Genomic DNA, 27132 nt, shown 5'->3' with positions numbered 1-27132 from the left:
ACAGCAAAAACTTTCCAGTTGAACCCCAGTGCCACACTTTTCATTTTAAATCCTACAAAGCCAGCTCTTCTCAGTCTACTCTGCTCACCTCATGAGTCCAGCTGTCTTATGTGGAGGTGACTTTTCTGCCTGCTTTCCTCTCTGTTTCATGTCAGATAGTCGCTGCCGCATGTTGATGGTCATTTCTGAGCTCAGACGCCAGATGAAGATGCAGCTGAAAGAGGGAAAGATAAGGCTTGGTTTAAGTCTCAGCTCGTTTTATTAACATTATCGATTTCATTTGCAAAGGCAAACAAGAGACCTTCTAAACTGTGGTGGGGAGAGACAAACACAGGAACAGCTTAATGGAAACTCAATCCCATCACAAGCCTCATGACAAAAATGTAAAGCCTGCCTGGCAAAGACTCCTTGTGAACTAGAGCAACTGCACAGACATTTGCACGGGCTCACGTCTTGTCCTGTACCTCTATTCCCCTACCTAACCAGCTGCTGAAGGAAATATCATAACAAGTTACTCCATAGCCAGCAGGATAAATGAAGTCTGGCTCTCTACAGATGTGTTTTACATCCTCTTAGCATCAATTAAGCTGCAGGCTCTGATTGCACCTTCCCCTATGGGCAAGATTTTCCTAAAGTCTCTCCCTCCATCTCATTGATTCTCTGTGGTGTACTAACAGTTAAGCTTATGCAGTCATTCTTTTTACAACCAGGGTAGTTCTTCTATTTTTCTATTCTGACTCTCCCCAGGAAACTTCTAAGGAATGTGATGGAATTTGGTCAATGGATGTTTAAAAAAAGTGTTTAAGAAAGGGAAACAAAGTGTCATCTCACTGGTTTCATTTTCTTCAGAAATCCAGCTTAAAAAAAAAAAATTCCTCATCACATTAGAGAATACTGTAACTCATCTTCAGCTACTAGACAATAAAGCAACCAGTATTTTCTTTAAAATACAACCTCAGTGCTAACTAATTCTTTTCATCTCACCCATCTTTCCTGTCTAGCTGGGTGTATTTACGCTGATGTAGAAACAGGGGTGGTGTTTTTGCTATCACTTATAACATCAGGCTTGCTACTTTGGAATCCAAAGAGTATTTAATCAAGTTCTTCAAGATCTGTCAGTGTCACCCTATTCATCAGTACTCCAATACACAAAGGAATTTTCAATGAGGGGCTTTCCCCTCCTTCCTTGCTAGTTTGTAAAAATTCATTTCCTCTACTATTTTGAACTGTGATCATGAATTTTGGTTTCCTGGACCAGAGGCAAACACCAAAAGCACCAGGATCTTGAATGCCTGCATCTTCTACATTATTATTTTTTTGTTTGTTTCATGAAAGGACATTTTTAAAAGTTTCTTTTTCATGCCACACCAAAAGGAAACAAACAACAACAACAAAACACCATTTCACAAAAAACTGACAAATCACTTCTTGGCCCCAGTCCCTGAGCTTTGTCACACACGAGTGGAACATCACTCCCAGCTACTCAAGTCGCACACAGACACAGAAGCTTCCCATCACCAGTGAATACGTTGTCATCCTTCTCCCCAGCTTTTTAGCCAAGAGAAAGTTGTGAGGCACTGCATCTGGGAACTATGGCAACCTAAGGCAGCCAGCTGTGTCTCCTCCAAAAGCATCTCTCCTGAACATAACAGCAACTATAATCTGCTGCTGAGACAACACTGAAAAGCGGCAAAGAAAATTCGGCAAGCAAATCTAGCTTGTTCATTTACCCCGCCCCCACAGCAATCAAACCTAGAGATAAGCAGCAAACAGCATGAATTTGTAAATGCATTAAATACATTAGCATTCGACAAAAAGCTCTGCATAAGTATGCTTCCACCTACCCCTTTGGGTTTTTTTCTGTTGTTTTTATTTTATTTTATTTTTGAACGTGCAGTATTTTTCTCCCAATCCTTGTGCCCCTCATCTCCATTGTTCTCTTCCCAGTTTCATTCTTTGCACATGCTGCAGCGTGTGATCAGGCTATTTTCCCTGTTCTCCTTCGTAAAAGGCACTTTCTCTGCTCCTTACAGCTAAGTTCTACATGAATCCCTTCCTCACTTCTCAACCTCCTCCTCCACACCCTTGGTGAAGAAAATGACACTCTCTTATGTCAACAAGGGAACATTGCGCTAAATCACATGCAGCACTGGCTACCTCAAAGCTTCCACGTTTCTGGAATTTATCAGAAATTCACAACAAAAGGGGTCTTTATTCTGCAACTTTTCCTTTAATCTATTTACACACATGAAAGATAAAAGGAAAGACAAATTTACTTTTTACTGAAACAAGTAACAACTCCATGCAATTTAAGGTGATATATTTTACATTTTGTAACAATTGACTCTCTAGAACTCTGTTTACAGTTCAGTTGTTTTATTAATAGAAGAGAGAGAGAGAAAGAGAGAATCTGGGTTGCAAAGGCCTTGAAATGGCACTCCAGGAAGCCTTGTTTCTTAAAGGAAAATCTTATTAGTTTCAGCTGATTTAAGCATTCACTGATTCCAGAAGCAAAAGGTCTGCTCACCTCTACAATCATTACATTTGGCATATATTCTGCTTTTCCCTTAGGCTCAGTCTGGTTATTATTTAATGTTTTCATGAGCTGATTTGGCTCAATAATCAGCAGGAACCTTAGCTGGGGAGCCAGGGGCTGCTGATTTAGTGACCTGAACCAGCTTAGTGAGGTTCAGCTGCACCACAACTGACTTAGGGGAGCAGGGAAAAGGACCATATGGACAGGAGTGGGAAGACTGGGGACAGGCCTTTCCTTTTTGCTGCTAGACAGGCCCGTTCACATGGTGAAACCTCACACATGGGGGTACCGTAAGAGTATGTGGCGCCGCTGTTCAGAATATCACAAACCATGTGGCGCCGCTGTTCAGAATATCACAAACTCCATTACACTGCATTATGCTACGGACCTGAGAGTGGTAAAGTAAGAGGTCACATCCCTGTTTCCTTTCCAGCAGGGAATAATAGTACCTACATTCAGAAAACCACAAGAAAAACGTTTCACATAGATGTCTTGCTCTATGGAAGCATCATTTCTGCCAGAGCACATTTCAGATTTAGAACGCCTTGAAGTTTCTTTGGACTTCATAAGACATTCCTCATGAAATAAATCTACCTTCCTTCTGGAGAAACATTAAATTTAGTGTAAAATTGTATGAGCTGGTATCACAAACAAATCCCCCTTACCTGTCACCAGAAACAGAGATCAGATGTTTGCAGTCATTACTGAATTTCATCCCAGTTACAATTTCTGTGTGAAATAAAGCATAATCAATAAACCTTCTTTTAATTATTTCTAAGAGTAGAACAGATCATTAGCCAAATAGAATTTGAATTGCTGTGCTGAACACAGACTGATTAAAGCCAAACACTTCACAGATCGATATGCCCCAATTACCATAACCACCTAAGATTAGAAAGGCTATGCCATGGCAAAATAAGCAGACAGACTGAAGTCTCTTCTTGTCTATAACAGAATAACCCCTGCATTACAGGAGCTGAGAGTATATCATAAAGAAATTTAGCATACACTGAAAAAACACAAACTATCTTACACAGTCCATTAACTGTGCAAACAAATATGTGGCCTGACAGGCACACATGTGCATTTGCTTATGTTTTCCAATGCGAAATGCAGTCTGAAAAAAGTTTGAAATGAAATAAACTATGACAATTTCACCCAAATATAACCTAGTCCAAAATACCCACTGGGTAAACTTTGGTGGAGAGGAACCCTCAGAAAGCTTCAACTAGTATCAGACGGTAATATTACAGTCATCAGCAGAAAAATGTGTTTCCACAAGTTTACATGCCCTACCTGAGTGCCCGTACATGGTTGCAACACACTCGCCAGAATAGAAATCAAAGATGGAGAGGTTCTTGTCAGAACAACTGGTGGCAATATAAAGCCCAGAGGGATCAGTTTGCACCTGTTTAGGAGGTAAGAGAAAAACAAAATAGAAAAATCAAAATAAATAAATAAAACCAGAGCTGCCAGACTTTAGTGAAAATTTCAGACTCCAATCCTGAGGAGAGAAACTAACTGAGAAAAAGCATCTTTGATGATGATGTGGTCAAATCTCCTGCATTCACAGCTTCGTTGTTTTTTTGTTTAGTTTTGTTTTAAATATACACCAGCACTACACAGCAAATATAGCTACTGTCAGCAAATGCCATGCTTTGTGCTTTGCAGAACTTCGAGGAATCAAGAGTGAAAATGTCTGGTTTTTGAAGAAGCCACTACGCTAAAATAACAATAGCTTTTTTTCTATAATGTTTATTTTGTTGCTGTATCTTTTGCTTCAGATGTCACTGTTTGGGTTCTATTTGCTAAACTTCTATGTATGTTATGACCTCACAACAACATACCAAAAAAGTTTAAATTCCAGAGGCAACTATAATCCCTTGGTTACATAACTGTCCTAAAAACAAACAAAATAATTGAGATTCCCCACTTGAGATACACATGGAAAATAAAGGATAGTAAAAACAAAAAAATGCAGCTTCCAGCAACACTTCACGGTTTGTACTCTGAGAAAGATATAATCAGACACCTGAGCTTACCATCAATTTTTCATTTTCATTACTATGGCTTATAAAAACTGGATAGGAATATAATAGACACAGAGAATGAAAACTTGTTTCTCTTTGTAAAAAAGAAGAGGTGACACTGAACAAAGCTGTTTGCTTTCCACTCCTTTTTTTAACCCAGTTATTTACATCCATCAGTAATACTGCTAAGCCTGTGCAGCTGAACAGAAATATTTGTTCTAGAAAGTATAAAAATATGAAAACGTAAAAATGAGTGAAAACAAAAACAGTGAAGAAGCTTGTTTGGTAACTTAAGCAGAAAGATACTTTGATTTTGTCAATCGGTCTTCCCCCTTTAAAGACATGAATGTAACACTTCCACACACCAATGTGCTAGCATCAATATTAATACTAAATCTTAAACAAGGGAAGCACAGGAAAGTGGCAGAAGCAGGCAAGTTACCCCAAAGCCTGGATACACTCAGCAGCTGTGAAACATGAAAGACTCTGTCTAAACAAAAGTGCTGGGTTTGTCCAGCCCTCCAAGGCTCAGAGAACTTGAGCTTTCCAGAGCAGATGCTACTTAATTTTACCAACTTGTAAAGCCTTGAACTTGCACTTGCCCTCCAGTAATGACATTTCTCAACTCTGATCAACAGGCATCTCCACCTAAAAATCCTATCAACAACAATCAAGAAGGCCAGAATGAGCTCTCTGGAGCAAAAAATTAAAGGACTGAAGTAAGGAGACTAAAGTATTTCCTGATGGACATTGTTGCAGTTCTGCTTGCTTTTGCAGCATGGGACTATGTCTCACAGGGGACAGAGAGAAATTATCTGTAAATTACTTTTTTAAAAAAATTACTTTACTGTCCCTTACGGATGGAGGTAGGAGGAAGCAACAGCAGGATAAGGATAAGCAAAGTAGAGAGCAAGAAAAAAAAAAACAAAAAAACAAAAAAACAACATTGTGTTCAGATTCATATTTCATTTTCTAAGCTCTAATCTACACTCAGAAGAGTAGGAAAAAGGAAAAGGGAAGAAGAAAGAAAACAACTTACTTTAATGAGGGTGCCGTCTTCACCTTGGGATCCCTTGTAAAGCTTCTTCTGCTTTCCACTGCTTATGTTGAAAACCCTGGGGGGAACATTTCACATGAGATACAGGGAACAGGGCCTAACCACAGAAAGTAGAGCTGCAGTCTCTACAAACTATAACCACCAATCAATTAAATGGTTTAAGAAACAACCTTGAAAGTAATGTAAGGACCTAAGACTGGATGATAAAATATCAAGCAGATTATCTGATTTAAAATTCATGTTTGATTCTCAATCAAGAACAAGTATAGTATGCTGGCACTGAAGGGAAGTAGAAAGGGAGGGAGCAAACCTTGCTATGCCTTGTTATGGTTCTTAATGGTTATGTAGCAGGAACAGCTCATAATAAGCTCCAGCCAGTCCACCCTTACTATAAAAATACCTGTGGTTTCTTCATATTAAAAGAAAGGTTTAAGAGAGCAAGACCCTTCATTTACATGAGAATGCAAAAACAAATGACATTGAGCAGTGGCATTGAGCTATGTCCAGAATTCTCAGCATGTCATCCAGATACTACAAGAGACACACAACTACAGAGATTCTCCTTTGCTTTGAAGGCAGAAGCAGACAGGCTGGAGAAATCGATAAAAAGGGAGCAGAGAATGGGCTCCACTTGCGAAAAGACAGCCACAACTAGTTCAGTTCTCCTGCAGTCCCAGCTACTTCACATTACCTCAAAGCTTCTCAATGGACATACTTTTAAAAGTAAAAGTTACCATAGTGCAGAAGTTCTTGCCTCACAGCTCAATAATATGCCAAGGAAGGCACACTTTCTCCAGTAGAAAGGCTTTGCTCTGCAGGGCAAGCCAGCGAGAAGCCGAGAATCCAAGGGACATTACTATATAACTACACTTGTTTGGTTGTTATCAGCAAGGGAAAAAGCAGAGTTCAACCTCAGAGTTTGAGGTGAGACCTCAAATCACTCTGAAAGTGCTGTGGCAAAGAATCAAGAAACAATGATGGGGCTCAGATTGCTCTGGCCAACTCATTTATGATTGCAAGAATATTTTCAAGACAAGAGGTGAAAACTAACCTGATATTACGATCCTGGCAACCAATAGCTGCGTATTTCCAGCTGGGATCCACATCCATGTCATACAGAGTGGTCTTCCTAACAATGTGATGTGTTCGGGTAAATTGAACCCCTTCTCCTGTCTAAGCAAGCAAGTCAAAATCAAGTAGTTAACCCATTATTAAAAACTTCTAAATTCAGACGCTCTCACACAGCCAGCACAAACCAACACTTCCCCCTAACCAGGTGTGCTGGGAGCAGCTGGGACTGGAGGCACAGCAAACTCCTCCCTCCAGCCCATACTCTTTCACTCTTCACAATACTCTTTCATACTCTTCACAATAGCTGGGACAGCAGAAGAAAAGCAGATATCCTGACAGTTCTCTACTTTGAATCTTGCTGAGAGAGGTCAGGCTGGGAGCCCTGCATGCTTCACAGAAATAGTTCTCTGAATGTAATCTCTTGTATTGAGACAGAGTGGGAGACACTGAGGCTGAAACAGCAACAAGCACTTGCAGAATTCTGATATTGCTCTTTAAAGTACTTCTTTTTTGAAGAGATTATTAAAAAAACACACAGCAAGCTGCAATAACTTTACCTTCTGTGCAGTGCGGAAATAGATGCTCTTGTCTGCTCCACAGCTGATCATTCTCACTTTCCCATCATTGGCTGGAACAAAAGGCAGGAGACGATCAAAAGATAAATAGAGATACAAGGTGGAGGAAATGCTTCAACTTATACCACTGCTCATTTATTCCAGATCTGATTAACTAAAACCGACTCCTACCTTAGCAGTATGACACTGCAGCACTACAGAAGCCCTTTCTCGGGGACAAAATCTGATAATGCTCAAAGTGCATGACATCTTAACACAGAGGACTTATGCAACAGATTAGGATGTAATTCTGTCTTTTCCCCCAGTAACATGTTCATGTTCTTATTTTCTGTGTGCCACAGTACTCTGTGGCAATATGACAAGATGAAGGCGGGTCACACTTCAGCTTGTAAGCTGAAAATGGACAATAGGCAATTTTCCATCCTCAAAATCAGTCACATATTTCTTGCTGCCCTTTCTTACTGAAGGGTCAGGATTTCCTTCTTCCCTTAACACTGTTTTGTAACCAATCTATTTCTTCATCAAAGCAGCACCTGAAAAAAATCAATGGAATGAAAATGGATACAATATCACACACTTGAGCTGCACCCACTTACAGCAGGACTGCTTTTAGCTCATAGACTAGCACAATGGCCTGAGCTGCCAGGGCTTTCAGTGTGCCTCCCCCATCTCCTAGTTCAGCTGGCTGCATTCAAGACAGCTCATTGTAAGACAGAGCTGTCAGAGAACTTTTGCTGGCCTTGGAGCCACTTGAGAAAAAGCTTGAAGCACCTCAACAGAGGCTCCCTGAAAGTGCTCCCTGAAGTTTTAGCAAGGTCCTTTTACTTGAGACTTCCATTTGAGAGCTACTTTCAAGGTCAGGTTCTCATCCTTGAACCCCAACTGAGCAATGCTGCAGCAGCACTGCAACCACACCTACACCTGGCCATGTACCCCACTGATCCAAACCCTGGCCCACACACTCAGCTTCCTGATTTGAACTCGAACTTGCCATGCTTCTATAGATTTGCCTAGCAATCGCTGAACTGGGACCAACCTTGCACACCAACTCCAGACTGACCCTGACTTGCTGATTTGTCTTCCTGGCTTGTTCTTGGACCTGTCTCATCACTATGGATTTGTCTGGTGCTCTGGACTGCTAGCTGAATCTATTTACTGTCACTGGACTTAGTCTGCTCCACCCTGTTTAGGTACTGTAGGACTTTCCCATTGCCAGTGAGGCCACTAGCTCTGCCAGCCTTCCTGTCACCCTTGACTACGGGCTCCTCTTCCCCTGCAGATCAGCCAGTCCTTGTTGCTCACTGACAACAGCACACCACACTGCACTGATGTCTTTGACCACCAGAAGCAACAGTGCTGGGGATGCAGTGTGCTCCATTATCATGAATGCAAAACTTCACACTGGTTTGCAATGACAAATTTACTTGTGACTGGTTAATCCCAAAATATTTTTCTGGGGTTTAAGTTTTTTTTTTTTTAGGATGACTGTTCCACAGTAGTCCTTACTAAGAAAAGGGTATAACCATCTGACATCGGTTAAAGGGAGTAAATCATTATAGAAAACAGATTTCTAAAGAAATTCTTGGGGATTCAATCAGGAGAAGTTTTTTCAATGAAGAAAGAGAAGGAAAAAAGAGATGGGAAAGAGAGGCACCTTCTGCTAGGACTATAGCTACAGATGACAAAAAAAGCATCAGCAACTTCAGCCTGACCTACTTTTAGTATTTAAGCAGTTCAATTTATTTCACAGACACAACTATGTCCACTGGGACAACAGCTGTGTTTAAATCCAACGTTGAAGGGAGGTTGCAATTATCTACCTGCAAACTTCACAGCAGTAATGGAAGAAGAATGCTCATCCAGGGTCTGCTGCAGGCTGTAGTCCTTTCCAGCATCCAAGACATGAATCAATCTATCCCGACTGGCTGAGGCTAAGAGCTTTAACCCTGTAAGAAAGTTAAAAAGAGGGCAAGACCATTACTGAAAATCCAGTTGCTCTTCCAGTCACCATTTTAAAACAGCTTCTTAATTCATCTTAGAAACAAAACATACTGTAGCAAACTGCAGGGATGGACACTAAGAAATGCCCTCGAATTTCATACCACAATAGCAGACAGAACAAGTTTCAATCTTAACCTACAATATTCCAAGGAACAGTACACGAAAGATGCCTTTTTCAAAGTCTCAGTCTACTAGCCCAGTGCTATAAGCCTGCTCCCAAATCCGTTGAAGTTTCTGACATACCATGGCTGGACATTCTGACTTGCTCAACACTACATTCATATGCAAAAGGGAAGGACCTCCAGTGCATTTACCTGTGTCAGGTTTGGAGTACTCCAGACATAGGATCTCAGAGTCATGGGCTTCCACCTTCAGCATTTCCTGCAGAGACTGCAACTCATATATCCTAAGACATAACACGGCTGATTTTAGTATGCTTAATAAAACCAGCAAAATCTGGTTTTGATTCTCATGCCTGCCCAGCCCTCACCCTGCACAAGAAGTTACATGGGATTACCTGAGAGTGCCTATCCTGTCCCCTGAGGCCAGGTGCTCCCCACTGGGACTCACGCAGACAGTGCGTATCCCCACCTTCGTGTCCATCACTTGTGTGTCAGCTTTGTCTGCAGTTCCTCCTGAGTTGTAATCTGTGTCCAGAAGTACCTGAGTGTTGTCATCTACATAGATGATTTTCATCAAGTCCTGGGAATACAATAAACCCAGAAAAATATTAACTAGATACAAAATATTAAAGTGAAGTTAGAAACATGGCTCCTGGCCCACATATAAACTTCACTGGCAGTAATTCTGTAATTGGTGGTAACTTTTAGCTAGGAGCAAACATTCAGTCCCTTCATATTGCAGCATGAAAGTTTCACAGCTGTGTTTCACAACCACCATTTGCAAAAGATTACCCTTTAGGCTGGAAACTATTAGCATCTCCTGCACAACAAAAAAGCTCTGGGATTAGTGATTACAATGTAGTAGAGGACACAGCGGGAACCTGAAAGACTTCTGAGCATCATCCAAGTCAGCCCATGCCTTTTGAGAGGAGTTCAAAAGAAGGAGCTTTTTCCACCATGAGCACATTGCTGAGAACAGGCAGGTCAGGGCTGCTGTGCCCAAAGATCTTCCAACACAACTGACAGCAGAAGCAAATGTCCATAAGCAATCACTGTACTGGATGAGTATCCTCACCCTTAGTATAGATGAAGTGAGGGTAAAATTTTCCTCATTAATTCTCTCAAGTCTCTGCCTCATTTAATAGACCTTTCCCAAATGAATCTCCAAGTGGTTACACAATACAGAGATTGGGAAAAATAAAAGCAGCCCTCCTGAAGCACATGACATGAACTGTTTTGGAAAAGACTAAGCTTGGTGAATCCTTGGGTGATTTATGGAAAAAACAATAGTACCCAGGGCCATTTCAGACAAGCTGTCTTTACATCTGTTATTCCCATTACGTTTCTTCAGGTCGATAGATTTTACTAGACTTGTGCTCTACTTCCAGAGAACCCTGTCTTGAGTTAGAGGTCCAGAGAAGTCTGGGCCTTAACTTGGGAATACTTATGCATAAAAAAGAGCAACCCCAAGAGCAAGGAGGTGACCAAACCCTGGGATCTTACATTGCTGAGGATGTTGCGGTGCAGTGCTGTGCCATGAATGTTGGAGCTCTCAGTGTTCCACAGACGAATGGTGTTGTCAGAGGAGCAGGTGATGAAAGAACCAGGGGGGAGGCATGACTGATTGTTGTCCTTCACCTCTGGATACATCTAAAGGCAGGTAAAAGCAACCTCTGAATGAATGTGTCCTGCACTGGCATCCTAGATACCAGAAGCAAGTTTCAAAACAGAGTAAAAGGAAAGAGCTGTCCTCTCTGCTTTGTAAAGGTGAGAGCCAGACAGGAGTTCTCCTAAGGAAACCCTGTTTCTAAACCACAGCTTCATATTCACTTCAAACAAATGCTGACTGAGCTTCCCTGAATGTAGAACATCCCTTTAAGAAGCCTGCAATAAGCCAGCATTCTTTGCTCCTAATGGTTCAAAGAGCACCTCAAAGACCATGCAACAACACTGCACTGTTGTCTGAGAATTTCAAGTACTATTGTGGATTTATAAACCATGAGGAAAGGGACATAAGTGATTAATAAATAAAAAAGAGTCCTCAACCTCTTCACACTTCCTTTCCACTTTTCCTCTTCCTTATAACTGTTAGGATATACATCAACATATTATCAATTGCATTTTTTCCTATATCTCCTTATCCTTCCCTCTCAAGGGAACTACAACTTCCCTCTCAAAGTCAACTAGACAGACTGGAAGACAATAACCACTTGGGAAGCTAATGCAGGATGTACTGGTAAATAGGTTAATGAAGACCTGAGCTGAGATCTTATCACTTGTTTCATTCCTTTGCCTTTGGAGCACTTGCTCACCACAGACCTCAAACGCCTTTTTCTGAGGTCAGCAGTAAACACGTGTATTGGTGAAAGAAGCTCTTCCATCCAGCTTTATCTTTTTCTGTCCCTTCCGTCACCTCTCACCTTTTAGTGGTGATATTAATATTTTTTTCCCAGTAACACACTGCAATTAAAACATTTGGTCAGCACCTGCAGTGCAGCCAAAGGACTGCCTCCAGCTCCAACCCAAGGCCCATAACAACCACAGTAACCACAGAAAGAAAATTGAGTCAACTCTTTCTCTCCACTTTAAGTGAGAGATATTCAAATATATATATATATATATATATATATATATATATATATATATATTCAAATATACAAATATTCAAATTTGGCAGCTCTTCAGATGACTTCCCCAACCACCACTCACAACCCAGACTTGTATCTGTGGACAATGTTCCCTGTCTATCTTTACCTCAACGTTCCACACACAGGAAGAGTGGTACAAAGCAGAGTACACCTTGCCCACTTTCTTCGGGTCTTTGACATCCCACACATACAGGCTGTGGTCATTGTATACACAGGAGAGCCACTGGTTGGTGGGGTCAAACGTCAAGGCAATGGTGTCCGGATACTTCGCATCAGCCATACCGGAAAAAAGACGACTGCAAAGAGAGAACAACAACCTGCTTAACTTGGGCTCTCCTGGGGTCTGAGCAAGGAGGTCGAGCATGGGCGCTCAGATTTGCTGCAGGGATCTGGTTCGATGAAAAATACAGTATGGAGTACACAGGTAGAGTGAGTAGCTGGCTGGGAAGGCCTGTCAGTTGAACAAGCAAAGTCCCAAGGGAAAAAAGAAAATCCCATAGCAAAAGGCATTCTCCTTACCATTCAACGCAGAGTCCCACCACAGACAGGCATTTTGCTCTCCCTGAATGACCACCAGAGACAACACTTGATCATCACTGGAGGTCATCATCATTTACCACTGCATAACCAAGCGGTAAAATCCAAGTCAAGCAATCTCAAAAGAAAGGGGAAGATGGAGGAATAACTTTTGATGTGTGCTACCTTCTGTTTACTGATTGCAGGAACTGCTCTTGTGCAGCACCAAGGGGAAGCATGCTGCTACTTAAAATACAGAAGCACAACAGCACAATGAACAAGGGAATGATTCATTTCAGCTGCCACTTGTCTGACATGCTTCCCTTCCACCCCTGCCCAGCACAAAGGCCAGCTTGGGGCTGCTTGGAGCACTCGTGAGATCACAGAATCACAGAATTGAGGGGGTTGGAAGGGACCTCAAAAGATCATCAGGTCCAACCCCCCTGCCAAAGCAGGTTCCTTAGATGGGCAACTGCAGATGGGCACAGTCCTTTCTAGGCAGGCAGGTTCTCTGAAGCAAACTTAAATACAGAGGGATTCTGTAGAAGAAGGAAACACTCTTTTTCCCAGGTTGTAACACGATTGTGCCAATGTGAACCCTGTATTTCCTCAACAGGGGTCTTCCATTAAGTGCTGCTGCCATACACATAGAGAAGGAGCTATTCTCTTGATCTGAGGTGAACACACCCATCTCACAATGCTGCTAACGGTACTGAATAATGTACCAAAGTGTTAGGGTGTTGAGATCAGGCAATTTAAAAGGACTGATGGAGATGCAGGGATGAGGGCCAAAATGAATCCAAGTACACTGGACAATTGGAGCCATGCTTCTCCAAGTGAAAAACTTTGAGGGCTAAGAGTGCAGCCCAGACCCTATCAAAAAATCAAGTCATGAATACAGTTGTGGGCAGTTGTGGACAACCAGCATCCCACAGAAAGGCTCTGGCATTTGTGGGAATATAAAGATTCCTGTGTTTTCAAGCTTTTTGGAAGTAATAAAAAAAATGTTAAGATTGTAATCAACCTTAAAAATGCATGTTTAAGAATCACATGAATGTTTCTACTTGACTGATGGATGAGAGCAGCAGACAGTACTTTTAAATGGTCTGTGTATGCAATTGCTTGGCTTAGCACCACCAGAAACCAGTAAAACTTTAAACTGAAATAGTTCTTTTTCCAGCTTCATTATTGGATTATCATTCCACAGATACTCTGGAGAAGGGCTATGCAATGTACTGTTTGAACTTTTTACCTCAAGTTCCCAATAGAAGTTTAGAGAAAACATGCTGAGACACTCAAGAAAAAAAAAAAAATAGTATCTCTCTGTAGATGCTGGAACTCCAGATATCCACTAGAACGAAAGCTGGTGGATTCATACACCTTTGGATTCCTTTCCCCACTAGGAACAGCAGTGGAAAAGAGGCAACAGAAGAAAACTGGGAAACTGTCCATCTCAGAAGGTGAGAAATTGAGAGCCAAGGCAGAAGATACTGGGGCAATGGAGGAAAACAAGACAACAAAGTACAAGATTGAGGGAAGAGAAATCCTGAGGGAAATAGTAGGAGATTCGGGTTGATAAAAGATTGCAACAGAGCCTTTGAAAAGATACCATACAAAAGCCTGGGCATCTGTTAACAATGTAAGTTGCTACAGAGAGTCTTCAGCCCTTACACCAGCAATAACCAAAAAATGTGCCACGGGTACAGAAGCAACTGAAGTGTGCCGCAGCATCCCGAACCCTCTCTGCCTGCTTGCTCAGAGTAAACCAAAATCAAAAAGCCACCAGACAGGAGCAATTCCATGGAGATGAGGAAGAAGACGTGCTGTGTAATCTAGCAACCAGCTTTGGGCTTTAGCCCAGCCATGCCAGGCAACGCTGTTAGAACTTGGGGAGATCAGCCATACACTGCCAATTCTAGTCCATAAAAAGAGCACAATCCAGATGGCAAAAGCCTGGGTAACAGTTTTAACCCACACAAGCCTCCCCTGCCCCCTTCAATCCTCTCCACAGTACCTGGCCTCAGTCACACTTGCGATGTCTGTTCCCAGGAAATGCGGCTTCGGCAGCGTGGTGACAAAGTGAAGGTTCAGAGGGTTAAAAATCCGCACAGTGCCATCAGCGCAGCCACAGAAGATGTAATCATGATTCACGGAGATGCAGTTTGCCACAGTGGTCTGAAGAGGACAGAGTACAAGGCTTGTGAGCAATGCACTTTCACTGCAAAGGTCACCAAACACACAACAGAGAGAGAGAACAGCAAATTGACAGACAAAGGAATCATGGTCAGAGAAGTGAAGTGAACTCAAGCCCTCTGGGACTAAGAAAAAGGCTAAAAATCCAGATTTCTTTCCTGAGGAGCTTCCACCTGAATCATATTCTGAACATAGTTTTTTGTTCCTCTGTTACATTCAGTATCACTATCAGGCAAGCAGCACCTCTCCCTGTACTAGTGCACCAATACATTACCTGTCCAAGGGGACAAGAAAAAAAAAAAAGAAAAAAATGTTCTCCCCCCTTCCAATGGGATCTCTACAAATGGCAGAAAATGGTAAAAATGGACTGTGACAATACAGGGATGAGTTCAATGCAAAACTGTTTTCCAACTTACTGTGAAGCTGTCTGTATTCTGAGCGAGAGTGAAAGGCAGAGTTTAGAGAAGAAAGGAAAGAAAAGAAGAGGCATTTCACTTGAGAGAAAGCATGGAAAGATTTTTGCCTTGGTTTTAATGCATTGGATTCTTTCAGGTGAGCATCTTACATCCAAGTGACATGAAAATAAGCCCAGTAAAATTTCAACTACAGGCCAACCTGGTATTTTAGAATAGCCAAACCCACTACCTACTACCTAGGGAACCTGTATGTGAGACACACAAGCCAGGTTAGATGCTGCAGAGGGGGTAGAAATCAGAATCCTTCAAATACTCCTACTTATGCAGGCCAACTAAGGAAGGACAACACAGGAGTTGCCAAAGCTACTTTAGGACATTGCTTGTCCAGAAGGGCAGTTACTGTAACACTTTTATTAATCATTGAGACTTGAGAATGAAAAAGTCTCAATGATTAATAAAATCCCTCTGCCAAGAAGCAGTGCCATTTTGTCCGGCTTTCCAGCTGGAGTAAGTCACAAAGTGGCAGAGGCCCAATGACTCTTACTGCTGGTGGCCAGCTTGTGCTGAGTGCCCTTTGTTATTTGTTGTTCCTGCTCTGCTTCAGCAGGCATGAATATTACAGGACAGACAGAACAAAACTCACCCTCAGTTCCACCCACTTGTCCAACAGTCTCTTTTCATTGAATTCACACAGCAGGCCTGAGGATGTGATACAGAAGGTGCTGTCAGCTTTTTTGCCCCTTCCACATGCCACGTCTGCAAAGAAGTTGTTCCTTAACTCTCCAAGCAATCCTGAGCGACCTAGCAAAGGTACTGTAGCATTGACCTACCAATAAAAAAAATAGTTTGTTAGAAACAGTGAGGCACTCCAGGCAGACAGACTTATTTTTAAGAACAACAAGCCTTAAGTGCTGAAGAACCTCAAAGAAAGGGAACTGCAAACAACCTACAAGGAAACGTAGTGACACATTTTACTTGCTGCAGACCCACTGGTTGCATAGTGTACTGAGACCATCAATGGAACAGAATATGACTAGTGTCACCAAAGATCAGCATAAAAAACATACAACCCAGAGACAGCAGAACCCCCCACAGGAAAACCCACCTTTTTTCATGGCCAATCTGTGATTTATACCAAACGCCAACAGGTGGTCCACGCATGAAGTAGGACCACCTGTTCATAAGCACTCAAAAAAATGAGCATACATGGATTCTGTCCCCCAGAGAAGACGAGGACAGCTAAAAGGTTAAACGCTTTAGCTGAAACTTCAGAAATAACACTCACAACCTCTTGAGATGCTCATACCAATATCAAACAGCTCTCCCTACTTCTGTGCTGCAAGGAGCTCAATAACTGCAGCTCTTTTCTATTTTTTCTCCTTTGGAATATGTGACTACTAAAGAACAAGCATGATTGGATGCAGCCCCAGCAGCCATGCGTCTGCTTCAGCACAGGGTAAAACAAGCACATGGTGCCTCTGCAGCATGCATTTGCTACCATCCTACAGGGAGATTAAAACCTGAGAGCCAGGTGTGGAGGGCTGCTCCTGAACCCCAGCAAAATCAAAGAATTCCCAGTTCCCACAGCTTACTGAGGCAAAATCCACCCTGCCATAAGACAGAAGTGCTTGTTCACAGCTTGACCTCAATACGCTCTTTCTCACCTTGGAGGTTTTGCTATCATCCAGGTACCAGAACTTGATGTGCCGATTTCCAGCAGTGACGAAGTAACTGCAGTCCTCTGAGAATGACACAGCTGTCACCTTACTCGAGACTTTGTTGGCTGCCACTACAATGTTTTTCTGGAAACATAATCATTTAGATAGCTTAATTTCTTTGCTCAGAAGAAAAGGAAACTCATTTCAGTTACAGGCATATTCTCATTACAAGTGCTGCAGCAGGGAAAAGATGAGACCCAAACCTATTCACTCTTGAATACAACCTCCCCAGCAGAAGCTGGGAGCACTGATTTGGCAGATAGCACATTTATATTCAATTCCACATCCGCATTATCTGGGACTGAGAAATCAGCAGTCACTACTGACTGCAGGAACTGGCATCTGAGCCTCGACTCGCTGGTTGCACAATCACAGGGAGCTCAAAGCAAACCCATTTCCCTTTCTAAACAGAAAGGCACACTGTAGGCGAGCACAAGGAGGAGCTCTCCCAGCCTCCAGGCAGCAGTGTAGGTAAGGCACTCAAGATAAGGAACCGATATTTTCCATAAGGAAAACAGCACTGGTTCCTCCATAAATTCTCCCTTCTGTTTAAAGGCAGAAAGCTTTATAGAAAGACCCAGAACACAAAAAGCCCACGCCTGTACTAGAAGATACAAAGCAAAATTTGCTGCACCTCTCTGTGCATTTCAAAAGGTCAAAAGTTTAGGAAAACGAAAAGAAAATGGACTGTGGCAATGATAGGGACACAGAAAGGGAATGGACATTGTCCAAGCAGAACAGGCAGACAACAGGAGCTCATTGTCCCCAGGACCAGCTCTCAGTTTTCCTCCTCCCCATCTTTCCCCAGGGAGGAGTGGTAGAAGTTTGAATTTTTAAAAAATATATATTTTTTAATTTTTTTTTCACAAAGCCACCTATATGCAGTCCCCCACATGCTTTGCATTATGTTAATCTTGGAGTTTCTACTTTCATTCGCATAACTTGAAAGAACCAGAAGACTGAGCACTCAATTTCCAACCCTGACACACATGCTTAAAGCATCACCACGCAGGTCAGCCATACAAAATAATAGAAAGGCCAAACTTCAGCTCATGTAAGAGAACTAAATTAAGGCATAGGAAATGTGATGAAGAGGGTAACAAACTAAATAAGTGGACTTATAAGCTGCATCACATGAAATTTAACAGATTCACTAAAGTGTGTTTTTTAAAATACATCTTTTAGAGAGGTTTACTGCACCTGAAGAGGTTGCAGGAGCTGATCCAAAACATAAATGCTTAGCTTTTACTAATGCAGAAGGCTCTAAGCCTGTCTGTAAATGTGTGTTTTTTTTGTTGTTTTGTTTTCAATATAAACAACACATACTTGAATGTTTTTTAATGGATAAGACAAAGGCATTATTTCCACAGAATGTTGCTTCAACCCAATGGCAGACAGCGTGGCCTCCATCACCTTTCTTTAAATTCCCATTCCAAATCATCAAGGAAGGAATTGAAGCAATACAGATGCTGACACAACAAAAGCAAAATGAGCCAAGGGCATCCACTACACCAACAAAGAATCCCTGGTTGATGAGAGTTTCCTTCCTCAACCTCATAAATCAGCTTTCTAACAAACCTCTAAAAAAGCACGAGGCTTTGACAAAGTTTCAGAGCCCAGGCTTTCCTGACAGGACAGCAAGATGTCACGCGTCTCCAAGGCTGGTGAATATCCCTACACTGAAGTGATTTAGACCATCCCTAAGGGACCATAGCTTTCTCTCATGTCCAAGCTTGTCTGCATCTATAAGTGTCAAAAAAAAACAAACACAGAAAAGGGCAGAAAGCAAGGCAGAACTGAAATAGCTTAATGACAGACTGCCCACTCTTTTTAATTTAACAACTCTGTGGTCCATTCAACCTCCTGAAGAACTTACCTTCCACGACCACACGTTGACAATCATGTCATGCTGGTACCCCACTGACACAATGTACTTGGAGCTGGGGGAGAATGCCACGCAGGCCACCCCGTACTTGTGCTCCTGCAGCTCGGCCACCTGGGTTCTCTCAGCGACATCCCACACCCGCACAGCCGGCATGTGTCCGCTCTGGAGGGGAGAAGAACACACACAGAACAGGAAACATAACTCCTGAGGGCGGTTCTGACAGATTCAAGCATACATAAGTGGGGGGGCTTGGAAAAAGATGTGTAGTTGCTGGAATCACAGCAGGGTGAGGTGAGACTTGAGTTCCTTTCAAATCTTTAAAGCCCAAGTTGAGGCTGCCAACCTAATGAGCATATGCATTTCAACAGGTGTCTGAAGGTGCTAAGACTACCTCCCTTGCTTTAATCCTTTTCTTACCCTCCTCAGAGAACACCCAAAGATTATAACACTACCTTTCATGTACATCCCTGATATATGTGAAGGGAATTCACAGCCAGTTTCTGAAAAGGATTACGTGACATTGCATCTCTGGACTCAGTGCAATGAAAGGCCCTAACACTACATGGACATTGGAGATCCCAAACGAGGTCATGCCATACAAAAACATGATGTGACTGTTCAATTATCACACACTACTTCAGGGAGGCATATCGGAGACTAACAGTACCATTTCTGTCACAAGGGTAACACGTGAATGCATGCTGCCTGAAAGAACATGGGCAAGGCAGTACCAGAGAAAGGCATTGAGAGAATAATGTCCTTTGTTTTTATGTTTGTTCTCAAAAGAAAGAGAAGCTCACAGACTTCAGAAATGCCAAGTCAGCACCTTCTGCCAGACAATTCCATTTTTTTTCCTTAGTTATTTGTTATTAATGCAAAATAAAACAAGAAGCAGAAGATGAGCTGAAATGTTGGCCAAGAATGTGCCTGATGAGCAAATCCTAGTCAAAAGCCTCTCATGATTTCACGTTGTAATCTGTCAAAACGGTAGCTTGCCTGATAACATTTCCATGGCAACATGGCAAAATGGTACCTTTCCTGAGCAGGGTTAAGTCATTTGACTGTGTGGGAGAGGCAACTCCGATCACAAGAAGGAGAAATCAAATCCTTAGCAACTCAGAACTGTGAATGTTTAATTGTCTTGTCCGAAAGCTTTGCCAAGCAACTGCTTGTAGCCCAGAAGGGTGCTATGGTCAGATTTTGCTGCAGTTAGTGCAGTTCTCCTGCACAGCAGAGCTCAGGTCTCAAGCTGGCTGTCAAGATGCTACAGTGAGCTAAATCAGCTGCTCTTTCAAGCAATTACTGTACTTAAACAAATGCATATGTGTGTATATAAATATATATACATATTTCCTAACATCTTAGCATAAACCTGTGGACCTTAAGAAATTGAATTCATATTCAGTCATATAGTAAATGTTCACCAAAAGCAAGCAATGCGTCATCCCCACGCATGAGCAATTTATGCCTCCATAGGGAGAAAAAAAAAATTAATTTTCCTTTGTATTGAAATATTCAAAAGACATTTGATGTGTATAGCATGCCAAGGACAAATCTCAGTGCTCTCCTTCCTGAAAAGCCAGTCGTGCAGGAAGCTAAGTTGCTAAGAGGCAGAATTAGCATGAGGCTGCTAAAAGCGAGTTTGACAAAGTGAACTCAGTAAGCATTTCCCTGGGGGACCACCCACAGGACCAAGCAAGAAGAGGAAGAGGCTGCTGACACCGGCAGGGGACACCACTCCACCAAGTTCGAACTCAAATGTCAGGCATGTGGGAGGATACAAAAAGAGAAATGGCCTTACAGTAGGGCAAGAGGAGACATGTTTTGCAACAAGGCACAAAAAAAAAAAAAAAAACACACCAACTTTCAAGTATAACTGGAAAAGCTTTTTTTTTTTTTTTTTTTTTGTTTTGTTTTGTTTTTTGTTTAATCAAAACTTGCCCTTTGTCCCAGTGAAGTATCAAACTGGAAAGCTTGGGTTGTCAGTAAGAACAATATCCATTTCATTTTTCACCTCTTTTCCTACCTCACATGGAAAGAATAGAGCAGCAGAGAGGTACAAAAAGAGAGCTTTCTGTTGTTTTTTTTTAAATTTATTTACTTACATACACATAAAAGAAAATTACATATAAAATTATAAGTTGTTTATTTTTAAAAACTTCTAGAATATAAGGAGCAATTAAAAACAAATTACAGTATAAAATCTTGTGCTTTCACTAAAAAGTTAACAACAAAATCTGATGGAAAATCCATGTTTTTCTGTTTTTTTGTGTGTGTGTCAAGGTAGCCTCCATCCCAAAACACTACTGTTTCTATCGCTGGCCTGATCCATGCAGGATTCAGGCTAGGGAGCTACCCAGTGGCATGACAACTGCATCACAGTGACTGCTCCAGGGCCCTCTGGAGTGAACAGCCTCCTTCTTGACAGGGCTGTGATATACTTCTCTGTGGCTGAAGCTCAGGAGGGGACATGTTTCACACATGCTCACTCCCCATGTCTTACAGAGGCACAGAGACTAATGATAACTTATTATTAATCACACACAAGAGCAAACTGAGCCCAACCATAAGGGGGACAGGCAACATTTCTGTGGATTTCTAACATCCAGCAATTCCAAACTCATGACACACAGTCCATGTTCTGAACTTCTCATGCACAATAGACATGCGGTGGAGTCATCCTTATTCTCCCCCTTAGGCATGTTTGAAAAGAAGAAGTAATTGTCGCCCCCAGCCAAACATACAATGCCAAACCACAGGCACCAGCATCTTCTGTCACTATTCCTAAAGCTTCAATCCACATGCACTTTTCACTTTTTCCACAACACTATTCAGCTTCAGCTACTTCCTGAAATCCTGAAGGAACAATGATAAACTCTGTCAAAGGACCATCCAAGTACTCTTCACTAGGCTAGAGTAGAGCCATGCTGTGTGCTCTTTCACTTATTTTCACCCTATCTTCAGGTCACAGAAGCCACTCCAGACGATCTGTCCCACAAGCCAATGAAAGAAAACACACTAAGAAACTGCAAGCAGGAATCCAGAGCCACCCATAATCCAGCTGGTCCACCCAAAGGTACAACACTAAAAGAGATTTCTGTGTAAAGGCAACTCACTGGCTTGTTTTTTATAACACTCTCTACCATGCTTCAAAATGTGCTGGACAAGGTGTGTCTCCTCTCACACTTACCTCTCCTGTAACCAAATATTTTCCATCTGGAGAGAAAGCAAGTGCTGTAATTGTTTTCCTAAAACAGAGAAAATGACACTCAGAAACATTTCCAACATGTGATTTCATTTCAATACATCATGACTGGGGAGTAGGCTGGGACAAACTGGAAAGAGGCTCAAATCACATGTAATAGCCTGACATAATAGTTTTCTTTTACCAGACGTCTTAACACTTGCCCTGGTGATTCCCTGGTGCTTAAGTCTCTAGCAGCATGCCTACAGCACTGGAAAAGCTCCAGAAGTCAAGGTTTATCTTCATATTTATGTCTTTATTCCAGATGCAGGACCACGTCCCAGTCCTGGCTCCAATAATGAGGAAATAGTTTCAGGTTAAAAAAAATAATCGTAAAGATACCATGGAGTTCTTGCAAGAGTCCTCCCATGTCATGCCTGCTAAAGTTCCTCATGAGGCCATAACGTTTCTGAGCCATTGCCTCATCAATAACAGCACCCCACATTAGAAGGAGCTAGAGTCAAGCCAGCAGGCAGCCTCTCCCCGAGGCAATCCTCACTGAGAGGGGATTTAGCTGGAGCAACAATTCCCACTTTGTTCAAGCCATAAAAACCTTGAAATTCATCTCCCACAGAAAGCAAGAAAGCTTGAAACTTCACTCACCTGGAACTGTTCAGAATATGGTGTTGCTTATTTTTTCTAGGGTTGAACAGCACAACAACACACCTAGGTGCAGGAAACAGAAGAACAACGTAAGTATTTGTATAAAGAAAAAAAAAAAAAAAAAAAAAAGCACCATCCTTGCTGGCAGAGCAGCAGCATGAGCAGCCCCAAAAAGCTGTTCCATACGCCAACCTCATAGGCTGAGCTGTGCTTAACTGGAAAGTGGAAAGGAAGAATTGTAAGTCTCTCCCATGTTGAGGTACACCGTGTGCTAGTATCATAAATAATTGTCTTTTGCATCTGCGAGCCCTGAGTCTCTGATTCCTCAAGCTGGATGGAAAGATTAATCATGAAAGTCTAGGCAATGGCCCTAATGGATTAGGTTCCCTGCCATAAACATGACCCTATGTACTGAGCACCAAACCATCACGTCTAGACCAGTGCAAAGATGTCAGGATGAAGGAAAGAGGTGCTCTTTCAGAAAAGCCCCGGGTTGGGATGAGGAGCTGCACCTTGTCCATAACACTAGAGAGGACAGAAAGCTGTTGAGTATAGCATGAGAGGTGGCTGGCCAGTTCAGAAGGGGAAAACCATGATGCCAAAACTCATTGACCTGAGGGACATATCTGAATAAACAACTTGCTTAGGGACTCTGCATAAATCTCTATTACTTGCTTCTGCAGCTCATCTGAAACTCCTGGTAAGCAATAGGTTGCTCCATCAGGAGCAAACCAGTCACTGGCTGGGAGGGGTGTGAAGGAGAAGAGGCTCCTCTTCCCCACAGATCTTTCCAATAGCTTGTTGCCTTGGTGTCTCAGCCCACCACAAGCAGCCTGGAGCATTCCCAGGCCCCGCATCTTCCCCACTCTCCACAAACACTTAGCACAATTTCAAAAATCCTCACGTAACAGCATTTGTCTTGGCTTGTAGAACAGAGCAGTAGCCAGTGGATATGAAAAAAAACAAAACACCCCCACACACAAGGCCCTTCCTGCTCCCGCCTAAAAGCATAAAAGAAAGGGAAAATTGGCCTCAGGCAGAACAGCAATTGCTCTAATGACTTGGTGCCCTATCTCTCACTTCACCTCTAAAATAGAAATCGTGGCTTTTGTCTCTCGCTCTGTATGTGCACGCTGCCAGAGCTTGGAGGCCCGGCTCCTCCTGCTGCAGCGGTGCCAGCAGAGCACTGAAGGATGCCTCAGCCCCGCTGCCAGCAGCCCTCACTGCTGGGGACTTCACTCACATCACCGTCACGCTGGGGTTCACCCACGACGTGTGCCAGGCCACAGACAGCAGTCACAGGAGAAACACGGCAGGGAGAAGTTGTAGAGCTGGCCTGAAGCAGCCAAGCAGAAAGGCAAAAGCTGGGCCATCGCAGGAGCCAACTTTTGATGCAGGCTGCAAACCTGTGCCTGGGCAGCACGGCGCTGTGCTCACCAGCACCGGGTCCTCCTGGCCCCTCTCCGTGCTGCTGGCAGTGCTCAGGGCGAGCAGCGCTGCAGGCACGGCTCGGGTTTGACAGGGCCTCACCTGGGCTGGCAGGTGTGCATTTTGAGATGGAAAAGAGAAGAGGAAGGAGCACTGACACACCAAGGCCTCACGCTCACAGCCCTTGGCTGAAGCTACCATGCTCCACTAACATCACTAGCTCGAAGCAGACACTGTCAGAGGGTACCAAAGCCTGAACCTCCACATCACCAACCAGTCACAAGAAATGCCCCCCAGTCAGACTGTTCTACATTTCCACCCATGCCCCACACTAAAGTCATAAAAGCACCAAACTTTCCTAACGGTTAAGTCAGACAGCCATGACCGGAGACACAAACTTGTGGAGGAGCAGTGAAAGTGTAAAGCAGGAGCCCATTCAGGCTGGGACTGAGCCTTCCACTCTTTTTACCCTGCAGAACCAAACTGGGAAGTTTCAAGTCAAAGCTATGCTATTTATTTCTGAAGGATTAGTGTAAAGAAGCAGGTGGTTTGTGATCCATTAACGAGTCAGGGGAGGTTAAGCCTTGCAAATCACAAGATATGAAATAGGAAGTTAGCAGATGTGAGAATCCATCTAATCCCAAGCCTTCCGCTAAGCAGAAAAGCAAAGTCAAACTCCATTCTGTGAAGTTGGATATGTTTAATGGACCAAAATCCTGCTGGGTTATAACAGTGACGATTTTTGCTCACAATAAGCTTCAAAGAAAGCATTAGAAAGAATCAAGGAAAGACACAACATCCTGTCAGATACCTTCCTATGCATCCTGCACAAAAAAAAAAAGGGCTTCAGAGAAGTGAACGCAGTCTAAAAACACAGGAAAGATGCAAAAAACAAGCCACGGTCTTCAAACCAGGCAAGCAAACAAACCACTTCCTAGAATAGTATAGTGAAACACTAAGGGCTTTGCCCTGAGTAACTTACACAGCAGAGCCTTTGACCACTTACAATTATGAGTTTTAGTTTGAATGTGCTCCAGAGCTGGCTGTCTCCCTGCCAGCCTGCCTTCCTGCTGGCTTCCTCGCCCCTTCTTAGCTCCCAGCAAAGACCAGGCCCCATGGGGGAGGTGAGGACCCCCAGCTCACCCACGAACTGCCAAAGCACCGCAGCAGCCACACAGGCGCTAGTCCCACAGCAGCAGGCACAGGCATGGATATTTTAACTCTGTCCTAACACACCTATGTCAGATTCACTGAGTCAGACTCATAATGAACAAGCCCTATCTGGAAGGGAAAAAGAAAAATTCAGTGACTCCTTACGAGTCTGCAAGCATTGATTTATGCCACAAAAAGGTCACTTTAACCCATATGTTTACAGAAACAAGATTGCAAGTGCTTATATTGAGTTGTAAACCATATTTGCTAATATATTATGGCCTTGTATACCAGTAAAGTTATTTGGCTAGGCTCAACTAGTCTTTTCAGCTTGCTTTCTTAAATGAGCTGCTACTCAACAAAAGCTACCCCACTGCTCTGCTGGTTTTCCACCATCACCCTCCCGTCTGCCATACACAGGAGCAATGACGATGCCAGGCAGCTCCAAGAGATGCTTGTTCAGCAGGATGGCAGCCACGAGCCACACACCTCACGGCAGGGCACAGGCACTGTTCTGGGAGTCAGCAGCACCTGACTTGGAAAACTGGCTCCGTCTCAAAATGCACAGGAAGGCGTGTAGTCGTGGAGAGCACATCTCAAAGCATAGAAGTTAACTACTTTCACCATTTTAACCACTTCTGAGAGTTCAGGGCAACCTCGATGCCTGCTCAGACACTTGCAGCTCAGCTCGGCATGGCAGCTCCTCCACCCCACGCAGCCAGCAAGTGATTCTTCAGCAGAACCTGCAGCAGTTCCCCAAACGAGGTAGCTCAGAGCCCATGGGGATGCTGGGTGTGCTGTTTTAGCAAGGTAAATTGGTCTAGCAAAATACAGGGAATGGGGACAGGGAATGGTCAGATCTTTGACCCACCTATTCAATGCTTCCTCCAACTTCATTATGGCTACCAAGCCCTCAGGAGACTCAAAGTACCTACTCCTTTCCGTTTATATTGGCTTTAATCTTAGTTAAAATAATAAAAATAATTACCATGGAAAATTGCATATAAGAGCATACACCCATCTATCCGCCCTACACTTTTGTCTGCTGCTTTATAGGGCCGCATTCAGCATTTTACAGCCAGAGGGGTGGAAAGGACGCAAGGGATGAGAGCATTCAGCTTTTTGTTCCTAGCCTCCCACTGTGGATGCAAACCAAGCAAAGTACTTCAGACATGCACTGTATAATGGTCACATCACCTCTCTGCCCGCCCCACCCCTTCTCCAAACTGAAGCTGTCAAAACAAACTCAAGTTCTCAAGACGCTTTTGTCTGAAGAGAACTTTTTCAATGCTAGTGCCAACACGAAAACTAACACCAGCTTCAAAAGCACCTCACATGGGACCTACAAACACCACTGACCTAGTGCTCTCGAGCTGTTTAGAAGGTCAGCATTGTTAACAACCCTGTTTCAGCACAAACTCTACCTTCTCTGCAGCTGCAGGCAGGGCTCAATGACATCAGCATCTTTTCATCCACGAATACATCCTGATTCCCAAGACATTTACAGAAAATATTCACTGCCATACAGATTGCTGCTGTACAAACCATCTATCAGCCAGCTGAGATCAAGTGTCCTGTTTGTTTGCATGCCGGTTCCTGCAGGGCCATTGGCAATTGCACACATATTTCAGGAATTATTTCTAGGTCTATGATGTCACCCACAACCTTCAAGCAACACCTTCCTGATGCAAGCAGCTTTTAAAGACAAATTGGCTGTGGCTTCCCTCCCAGGTCTCCTCTTCCCTGTGGGGCACCCAGGTAACTTCAAACACAAAGGACAGAATCGGCTGTCACAGCTACATCAAGGATTTTTGGAGACAGCTCCATCAGGGAGCCCATGTGGGTCAGGCAGCCAGGAAGCAGGGAAAGGCCCCTGGCAGAGTTTTCCAAGCCTCCATGAAGGCGCAGCCCTATCTTGCACACGCACAACTGTGCAC

General features: G+C 43.1%; 1 protein-coding gene across 3 annotated transcripts in view; it reads right to left on the bottom strand.

Moving 5' to 3' along the window:
• The window catches only part of MAPKBP1 (mitogen-activated protein kinase binding protein 1), a 96022-nt gene that overhangs the window by 24920 nt on the left and 43970 nt on the right, over positions 1-27132 (bottom strand). For all 3 annotated transcript variants that reach the window (XM_082762368.1, XM_082762370.1, XM_082762369.1), the window contains exons 4-20: positions 22616-22678; positions 21959-22016; positions 18760-18930; positions 16830-16967; positions 15809-15991; positions 14571-14731; positions 12147-12336; positions 10896-11042; positions 9788-9972; positions 9585-9676; positions 9090-9215; positions 7252-7322; positions 6675-6796; positions 5606-5681; positions 3833-3944; positions 3202-3265; positions 89-214 (exon numbers count right to left, since the gene is read on the bottom strand). In XM_082762368.1, the coding sequence (XP_082618494.1) occupies positions 89-214; positions 3202-3265; positions 3833-3944; positions 5606-5681; positions 6675-6796; positions 7252-7322; positions 9090-9215; positions 9585-9676; positions 9788-9972; positions 10896-11042; positions 12147-12336; positions 14571-14731; positions 15809-15991; positions 16830-16967; positions 18760-18930; positions 21959-22016; positions 22616-22678 (2085 nt within the window). The remainder of the gene's footprint in view (positions 1-88; positions 215-3201; positions 3266-3832; positions 3945-5605; positions 5682-6674; positions 6797-7251; positions 7323-9089; positions 9216-9584; positions 9677-9787; positions 9973-10895; positions 11043-12146; positions 12337-14570; positions 14732-15808; positions 15992-16829; positions 16968-18759; positions 18931-21958; positions 22017-22615; positions 22679-27132) is intronic.

Source organism: Aythya marila (assembly GCF_965140915.1).
Source record: "Aythya marila genome assembly, chromosome: 5".
In the NCBI taxonomy this organism is placed as follows: Eukaryota; Metazoa; Chordata; class Aves; order Anseriformes; family Anatidae; genus Aythya; species Aythya marila.
Note: the sequence above shows the minus strand (reverse complement) of the source record. Positions and strands in the feature narration are given on the sequence as shown.